The sequence below is a fragment of the Condylura cristata genome, unplaced genomic scaffold (assembly GCF_000260355.1).
Source record: "Condylura cristata isolate star-nosed mole 26May11 unplaced genomic scaffold, ConCri1.0 scaffold00021, whole genome shotgun sequence".
Taxonomy (NCBI): domain Eukaryota; kingdom Metazoa; phylum Chordata; class Mammalia; order Eulipotyphla; family Talpidae; genus Condylura; species Condylura cristata.
In genome coordinates, this window is record NW_004567122.1 from 17,637,662 (window position 1) to 17,647,456 (window position 9,795).

A 9,795-nucleotide genomic window follows, 5' to 3' on the forward strand; every position below is an offset into this window, starting at 1 on the left:
AACTTAAGTTTTTCTTTATGGTTCCAGAAGAATTTTCTAAAATTTGTATTTACTTCTGATTGTGAAAATAGCATGTGTTCATAATAATTTGAAAAAGATATGAAAGCAGAAGTAGAAATCACCATTGCTTTCATTATTTTCTGTTACTTCTGGGTTTTCCTTCCAGTATCTTTTCTCTTTACATGTATGTTTTATGACTTATTAAAAGTGTGTTATTGTAAAAGCAGTTCCTGATTGTTACAAGTAGCAAAATTAAACAATTCAGTCAGTGTTCAGAATTCTGAGACGTTACCATTAACAATTTGTATTGGAACAGTTATCTCCAAAAGTAATTAAAGCCTGTACTATACTGCAAAGAATGGGAATGATATAATTTGATTAATTAGTGTAGATTTGATGGATGTTTAAGTCATTCATAGTTATTTTTTTGTTTACTGTTAGAAGCAATGCATTATGAACATCATTGTATGTGTACTTTTGCTTATTTTGAAAAGGCTAAAACAGTTTTCTTCCCCATATGTACTAATTCATATTCTTACCAACAAGGACCTGTCACAGACTGTCAAACTGGACTAACTTTTTAAATTCTGCTTATCCTTTTAATACTCTACCAAAAACTGACAGTTGGTAGTTTTTTAAGGTCACTTGTAGAGTTAGAAAGCATATGCAAAAACTTTTCCTGTTCTTTCTCACATTACACTCCATAGTACTTTGAATAGATACTAACCCCTGGGTTATTTTGTAAATACGGTTATTGATCAGGTGAAAATGCTGTTTAGTGAAATATGGAGATATTTCAAAAACATTTGATTATACCAGCTTAAATCTTAATATAACTATAGTTTCATCTGAAAAAGTTTTTTTTTAAGTATTTAGACATTATCAAGGTCATCTGGTAGAGAGTTATTTTGAAAAAGTTTCGATTTTCAATTTGTGTTTTTATTATTTGCTATAATAATAACAAATACTTTATTTTTTTTTCTTAAAGTAACAGACTACATTTTTGAGAATGCTTTTTCTTTTTTTCCCCTTGATTTCACTGCTGAATAGAAAAGGTGAAAGTGGATATCCTTGTCTTGGTCTCAGTCATATGTGGAAAGCATTCAATTTTCCATCATTATGTATCATGTGAGCTATGAGATTTTCTGAGATGACTTTTCCCAGACTGAGGAATTACCTTCTGTTCTACATTTACTCAGAATTTTATCAAATGTGTTTTTAGTAACTATTATTTAGTAACTTGAGGTCTTTTTGCACTTACTTTGTTATTATGGTAGAATTACATTGGTGGTTTGTTTATTGTTAACCCAATTTACATTCCTGGGTTAGGTCATCATCATAGTGTCCTGTTCACTCTTAAACACTTGTCAGATTAGTTAAGACAATGACAGTTTTTAAGTGTTTTTTGGAAACATTTGAAAAAATAAGTTTTTTAATAAGCCAAAATATATTGCTACCTTATTCATGGATTATTTCATAACGACTTAAACTGTTTGAAAACAGATGCTAAGAAGGAAGTTAAAAAAGCCCATTGACAATCCTTTCATTGAGAGTCTCAGATCTTGTTTTACTTTTTTTATATAGTTCTAACAGGTTTGATGATCTGGTTTCCTTGGGCCCTGCAGATCAGAAGTAACAAACTTTATTTTTTTTTAATTTTTTTTTTTACTTATGCATACAGAACTGGGGTATAGGCCAGAGGTGCAGGGGCAGTGAGAATTCACCAGAGACAGTGGGGAGCAGAACAAGCAAATTGGCGAAGTACACGGCTGAAGGGAGCAGCAGGTGAGACAGGAGTGGTCTGCTGCGTCCTGTGATTCACCTCCCTGGCTGGGGATTGAACTCATAGTGAAGCACCTGCGGCTAGATTCATAATGCTGCACTTTAACCGCTGATGTGCCACTAGGGAAAGCCCAGTCATAACAAACTTTAAAAGTGAAAATGAGTTGTGAGAGATTTGTAAATTAAAAGTATAAAAATTAACAGAGGTATAGAGGGGAAGAAAGTGTGATAATTCTAAAAGTATATTAGTTGATAGTTGTTGATAAATCACCATTGCAGCTTCAGGCTTTTGATAGATACTGCAGAGTAAAAGCAGTACATTGTTGAAAACAACTGGAGTGAGGCTCTCATCCACTGACTCTAAACCTTTTCTCCTTGCTTTTAACATGTGGGGGGTGTTGGAATGACGCATTTTTGTAAGCGTGGTTCACACTAAATTAGTGACTCCCAGGGGAGCAAGGGGGTGTATGCGTCCCTGCATTGGGATTGTGTGTTAACGTATATCCCTGCGCGTTTATGAGAATCTCTTTCTGGGAAGGGAACCATGTATGCAGTTTGAATTTGTCTGCTTTTCTCTACCCCTAGTATAATTATATTATCTTCCCTTCCTCTCTATATATATTCTGCTGTCTGAGTCATACTCGCATTCAAGAATAACTGGTGTTATCCAAACTCCTGATATGGTTTACTTGAAAGTTGAATGGCTAATGTTAGGACAGACTGAAAACTCAGTTGACCCATCTTCTAGTCTAGTAGATAGTTCTTCTCTGCCCATGCAGCGATTACTATTTGAAATGATAGAATGAACAACAAAATTAAAATTATATTCTTCAGCATTTCTATTTTATTTATTTATTTAAAAAGATTTATTTATTTATTTCTGCATGCAGAACTGGGATACAGGCCAGAGGTGCAGGGGCAGCAACAGGCTTCACCAGAGACAGAGTGGGGGAGCAGAACAGGCAGATCAGTGAAGTACACGGCTGAGGGGAGCAATGGCCGAGACAGGAGTGGTCTGCCATGCCATGTGGGTCATCACAGTCCTGGACTGGAGATCAGTCTTACACTGAAGTGGCTACAGCTGGCTTGCAGTGCTGTGTCCTAATCAGTTGTGCCATGAGGGAGGGACCCTTATAGTCCTATTTTAAAAGGAATGTAAAGATTTTATATATTTTCATTTTTTAAAAAATATTTATTTATGTATGCATACAGAGGTGGGGTACAGGCCAGCGGTGCAGGGGTGGTGAGAGGATTCACCAGAGACAGTGGGGAGCAGAACAGGCAGATTGATGAAGTGCACTGCTGAGGGGAGCAGTGGGCTGGTCAGTACAGGTCTGCTGCGCCATGTGGGTCACCTCCGGGGTAGGCGGGGATCGAACTCATGTGGCAGTGGCTTAAGCTTCTTAGTGCTGGGCTTTTACCCGCTGCGCCACCAGGGAGGGCCCATGTAAAGATTTTATTACATTTTAGATGTTTTACTCCCTTCTAAAATTACTTAAAACAAAAATCACCTGGAAGTAAAACTAAGACTTTGAAGAAAGACCATTTCCTCATGATAAATAGGTAAATTGATATTAAGGTAAATTGGTCACCTATTATGTTTATTAGGAGTCTGTTCTAAAAATGCAATGAAGACTTCTGTATATTTAGGCTATTTATATGGAGTTTATTTTATTTGGTATTATTGAACAATGCATATTTAGTTAAGTGGCAAAGAAAAGAGAATTTATATCTCCCAATTTCTGTGAATCAGGATTCTTTGCTTGAAGGTCTTGACAAGTAAAGTCAGGGTGTCTACCTCATGTGCAGTCTTATCTGAGAATCTAGTACTTTCCTCTGCCTCCAGGCTTACTGGTTATCTCTGCAATTCACTTCTTCATGGCAGTAGGCCTGAGCACTATTCTCTGGCATGTGTTTCTCTCCACAACATAGTTTGCATTTTTTAAAGACTTAAATACCCCCAATTTCTAGTGGTTTTTTTTGTTTTTCTTAAAGGGTTTCCTTGTTTAGGTTAGGCCGACCCAGTTGAACAGTTCCCCTTTGGATTAATTTAAGGCCACTGTTGGGACCTTAACATAAAATAATTCTGAGAGTAAAATCTTGTAATCTTTGTTACACTAAAAGGAGAGGTAGTATAGGGCTGTACGTCTTTGCATAGGAACGTTGTACAGTGATCTTTGCATTATGCATACTGCAGGCTTATTAAAAAGCATTGGCTTCCTTGTTCAATAAAAGTGAACCTTTCTGCGCCAGGCATCTCTAGACCATGGAAATGTAAGGTTCACATGCCCATCTCCTGTCTGTGATAACATGATGGAGACCACCAATGAGGCACTATTTAGAAAGCTGTTCAGGGCCTCCCTTGTGGTGCAGCGGATTAAAGCACAGCACTAAGAAGCTAAAGCCACTTCTGCATGAGTTCAATCCCTGCCCCAGAGGTGACCCACATGATGGCAGACCTCTCCTGACCTGCCCGCTGCTCCCCTCAGCCATTTACTTTATCAGTCGGCCTGTTCTACTCCCCACTCTCTCTGGTGAATCCTTTCCCCGCCCCTGCACCTGTGGCCTATACCCCAGCTCTGTATGCATAAATAAATAAATCTTTAAAAAAAAAAAAAAGAGAGAGAGAGAGAGAGAGCTGTTCAGGGGTAACCAGGCTACTGTGTGGACATCATGTGAGAAAATACAGGATGGGAGAGTTGGATCAGGAAAAGGTTTATTGAATATATGGGAGAAGGGGAAAAGTTAATTGAAAATGCAAATTAAAAAAACTATATTGATTTTTCTAAGATGAAAAGTTTGGTACTTATATGATGAAATTATTCAAATTCTTTTTCCTTTCCCTCAGATGGCATACCTCAAGTTTACTATTTTGGCCCTTGTGGTAAATACAACGCTATGGTGCTGGAACTACTGGGACCTAGTTTGGAAGACTTGTTTGACTTGTGTGACAGAACATTTTCCCTTAAAACAGTTCTCATGATAGCTATCCAGTTGGTAAGTAAAGCCAGGATACTTTGAAGTTGTTTGAAAATTTCATGGTTTCTTTGGACACAAATTTATATGAGAGGCTTCAAGTTTTACGTGATCTTACAGAGCACTCAGCTTAATAAAAAATGTTTCTGCTTTCATATCATTGTCTTTTTCAGATTTATATAACTTAAAAACTGAATCAAGTTCGTTTTATTTGTATGAGAGAATTGACATCTTTCTAACTCAAGGATCAGAATGTTTAGTTTGAGAATTTAGTTGTTTCCACCTCCTTGTCATTAGAAGATGAATACTTAAAAATGAAAACCCTCAGAAACATAGTTCTAAAACTTGGTAATAAATTTTAATGGTCTGGAAAAAGAAGAAATAAACTAAAGAGTGTTATCAATTATTTAAATTTTAGGAAACTAAGGGAAACAACGTCTGTGATGATTGTTAGGCAGTGCTGAAGTAAATACCAATAGGAATGTGGGTGACAGAAGTCTTAACAATGTTTTTATACATTGACTCATTAATTCTGCAAATTCTATGAAAATATCCAGATGTACTTAAAAACATTTTGTGCAAGATTCTTTATGATTTAAAAAGTTAGAAAAAAAATCCAAATGTGTAGAATTAGCAGAATTAGTTAAGTCATTAATAGCCAGAAAATAATTTGTGACCATTAGGAATTGTGTATTATCAGAGTGTTTTATGATCTGGAAAATGCTTACATCACTAATTGAAAATCATGCAATACTTTTATTATATAAGTTGTTATACATAATCCAAAATTTTAAAACAAACTATATTGGTCTGAATGACTATATGTTAGATCAGTTGTCACCCATGATTATCACAGATGAAGCAATTTTATTATCTTACTTTGCAGTATTCTATTGTGATTTGTGTAATGAATGTTATTTGAGAATGTGTAAAACAGTTAATGAAAATATACTATTTTAGTAAACGTTTTAATACATTATTGTACATTATTATAGTTAGATTTAAAGATTGTTTAGTTTCAAGTACTTTTTAAATTTTTAACAGGGAAAAAATGAAAGTTATAAAAAAGAAAAAAGCTAGGCAAGATGTTTCTATTGAGCTGATAAGAATAATCTGCAACTTTATCAATATGTCTGTTGTAACTGGGGTTCAAGATTTTGAATCTTGCTAATTCAAGCAAGTATAACATTTAATATACTAAAATTTGTTAATTTTATAAGTTAGAATCATCTGAAGTGTTTAACGAGTCCAGGGTTACTCATTAAATGAAAGGACTTCTTGAAGTTCAGACATTTTCATTAATAGGACACCTAATACAAATGAAGATTTTTAAATCATAATTTTGATATACATTAAAGAAACAATAGACTTAGCACTTATCATACTACTTTTAAAGAATTGAAACAATTCCTATTTTTTTGTTGTTTTCATTGTGAAAATTCTGTCTTGTTGCTATCATGCTTTTTTTGTACTACTCAAAACCTAACAATGAATTTGTCATTTTTTTTGTTTTGACTCAAGATCTCCCGTATGGAATATGTCCATTCAAAGAACTTGATATACAGAGATGTAAAACCTGAGAACTTTTTAATAGGAAGACCAGGAAACAAAACCCAGCAAGTTATTCATATTATAGATTTTGGTTTGGCAAAGGAATATATTGATCCAGAGACAAAGAAACACATACCATACAGAGAACACAAGAGCCTTACAGGAACAGCAAGATACATGAGCATAAACACACATTTAGGAAAAGGTATGTGTATACTTTCTATAAGTATGGGAGTTTGAATTCAGAAATATGCTAACTGTATAAGTATTTGTTTCTTCAGGTTACAGTTACTTTTATAATTTTTATTTGTCATGTCAGACTTGAATTTACTATTATTTATATTTAATAAAACTCAAGTAACCTGTTTTTTGGTAAATGAATAACAGATATCGTTACATTCACTATATATGTATTTTTTATATGATAACCTGATATTTTCAGCTTTGATAGGATTAGGGCGATCATTTGATTTATGAGTGTGTTGGTGGTAGGTGTGGTATGGTAACATGTAACTGAAAAGGTGGGGTCATGTATTTCTGAGTGACATATAGCACAGTGTTGTAAATCTTATTGAAAGTAGCAGAAAAAAATAAAAATAATTATGTAAATGATTACTATGTTTATGGAACTCCTAATTAGTTCCAAAATTGAGAAAAGAGCTAATCTGATAAAATAAAATTACCTTCAAAATGTGCCTTACCCCCCCCCCCAAAAAAAATGATGTATATTGTGTTTGTAGATATTTGATTGAGATACCTTTGTCTTTGTTATATAGCTAGTCAGGAGGGTAGCAACTTGGCTAGTCAGTTTAAAGCTTAGAGGTATTGTTTACTATGTATTAACAAATATAACTTTGGGCAAATTATTAAACCTTTTTAATGGGATCCTATTTGAAAGAAGGGTATAATACTAACTTCGTAGATTCCCCCCTCCCCAATACCCTTGGATCAAACATTTACTTGTCTATCTCTTTAGTCTCTTTTCTTTTTGGAACAGTTAACTTGTTTTCAATTTTAAACAGCTTTTTAACATTTTTTTGGCTACAAGCTATTTTGGGTCTGCATGGTGTCATTTTTCCTTTTTGTGTAGAACTGGGGTATGGGCCACAAGAACAGGGGTTTCACCAGAGGCAGTGGGAAGCAGAACAGATGGATTTACTGAAATACACTCCTGAGGGGAGCACTTGTAAGACAGGAGAGGTCTTCCTTGCCATATGTGGGTCACTTCCCTGCAGGGGATCAAATTCAGGCAGTAGTGTTAATAGTGCTGAGATTTAACCTAGGCCACCAGGGAAGCCCTTGTGTGATAGTTCTTAATGATTCTTTTTGTGTATGCATTATTTGCATAAACATTATAGAAGTGATAAATTTCCTCTGGTGGGAACTGGTACAGCTTTGATCACTTTCTTTAGGAACTGTCTATTAAAAGTTTCTCCACTTGAACATTTATTATTTTACATTTGTATTTAAGCAAGTATTTTATAAGTAGAATTTTGAAATTAAATATGCTGTTCTTTATCACATTTTTGCCCACTAGATTTAGTATCCACCGATGATTTTTCTGATGCCTTCATCCTGCATATATTTAATAGTTAATATTCTTATGGAAGCGAAAATGTTCCCTCCTTCCCTTATTTATTGAATTTTATCAGTGTGAACACATGGTTTTTTATTGAATGTATTACAATACATTATTGTTATTTACTTTGATGCTGAAATTGTCTCAGATTTATCCTTCAAGCTGCCCTTTTGGCATCATCTCATGATTCTTTGAGAACCTGTGCAACAAGTTTTTCTGGGTTCTTCTTTACTTTGTCTGATTGCTCATTGACATTTTTCCAAGAACCTGTGGGTTCTTTAACCAGACAGTGGTATGTAGAAACCAGGATTTGGTCAGGTGGTATGCTTATTGCTATACTGGTATGTTAATTGCTTCTAGGATATTCAGCAACGGAACTAGGAAATGTGCAAATACACATACATACTCTTTTGCAAAAATACATCTCTGTATCTGTGTAGAGATGGATACTCTGATAAACACAGATAAAAAAATCTATTAAAAACCATGAGTTTATACTGATACTCTAATTTTAATTTTACCCCACCAAGGAGTTCGACTTTTTCTGCTTCCATGTTTCTAATTCTAAGCTTTTTTCTGTATTTATATCCTGCTTTGCCAATAGTCAGAAATATGGCTCCCACTGCTACCATATATTTACTCATCTTTAAAATCCTAGGATAACTAAATGTAGTTTCAGAATTGCTGCTAATACTTTGTGAAAAGACCAAACACACTACAATGAAAATATTTGTAATTATTATTTTATTGAAGGCTTTAAAATTACATAAAAACTTTCATTTTGTAAAGTATTTCACATTTGAGTATATAATTTGTGAATATTGAAACATCTTCATAACCCACAATCTATCAAGATTTAGAATACTATCAACGCTAAGATACCCTTCTTGTTTTTTTCTGTCAGCCCCTACTTTTTCTAAAAGGATCTGATTTATGTTACCATAATTAGCTTATATCATTCTATTATACATTTATATAATTGATACAGCTTTTTTTTGTCCAGTGTAATATGTATGACATTTATCTGTGTTGTTACAAGTATCAGTAGTAATATTGTCATAATATTGTTATACTGTATTGTATAAATATACTACATACTATTTTTTTTTAAGATTTTATTTATTTATGCATAAATATGGTGAAGGCCAGAGGTACAGGGACCATGAGAAGATTTACCAGAGACAGAGTGGGGAGCAGAACAGGCAGATCGACGAAGTACACTGCTGAGGGGAGCAGTGGGTGGGTCAGGAGAGGTCTGCTGCTCCATGTGGATCGCATCAGAGGGCTAGGGATCGAACTCTGAAGTGGCTGCAGCTAGTTTGCAGTGCTGTGCCTTAACCCACTATGCCAGCAGGGTGGGCCTATATATTATTTTCTATTCTAATTTAGTGGGTTTATGTTTTGAAATCTTTTGGGTGAATATCTAAGTTTGAAATTGTCGGTTCATCTGGTAGTTATTTTTTAACACTGTAGAAAACTGTCGGTCACTTCCCCTAAGCATCAGTACGGTGTTCTTTTTCTACCAGCAGAAGTGAGAGTTCTGATTGTTCACATCCTTGACACTTGGCAGTGTCAAGTAGCCATTCTAGTGGCACTGTAGTGATACTTTATTTTGCTGTGACTAAAGATTTTAATCACTGTTTAATATACTTAAGGATCACTTAGTTACCTTATTTTGTATAGTATGCATTTGTTGATTTTTAGGAACTCTATATAATCTGACGATTACATATATGTGTCCTGAAAATTTTCTTGTCTGTTTCTTGCCTTGTCATTTTCTTTGTTTTTAGTGCCATTATGTTCTGTTTTCAAAACCATGACTTATTTTTATTTCCTCCTGTTCTGTTCATTTTTTATTTTACATTATTCTACATTTTGTACATTTTTTTCATCTCAGTTGTAATCCC

The 9,795-nt window shown here is 34.4% G+C and overlaps 1 protein-coding gene across 4 annotated transcripts in view; it reads left to right on the forward strand.

The window, feature by feature from the left end:
* Positions 1–9,795, forward strand: part of CSNK1G3 (casein kinase 1, gamma 3) — a 62,426-nt gene that overhangs the window by 17,457 nt on the left and 35,174 nt on the right. For all 4 annotated transcript variants that reach the window (XM_004686667.2, XM_004686665.2, XM_004686664.2 and 1 more), the window contains exons 4-5: positions 4,631–4,779; positions 6,280–6,514. In XM_004686667.2, the coding sequence (XP_004686724.1) occupies positions 4,631–4,779; positions 6,280–6,514 (384 nt within the window). The remainder of the gene's footprint in view (positions 1–4,630; positions 4,780–6,279; positions 6,515–9,795) is intronic.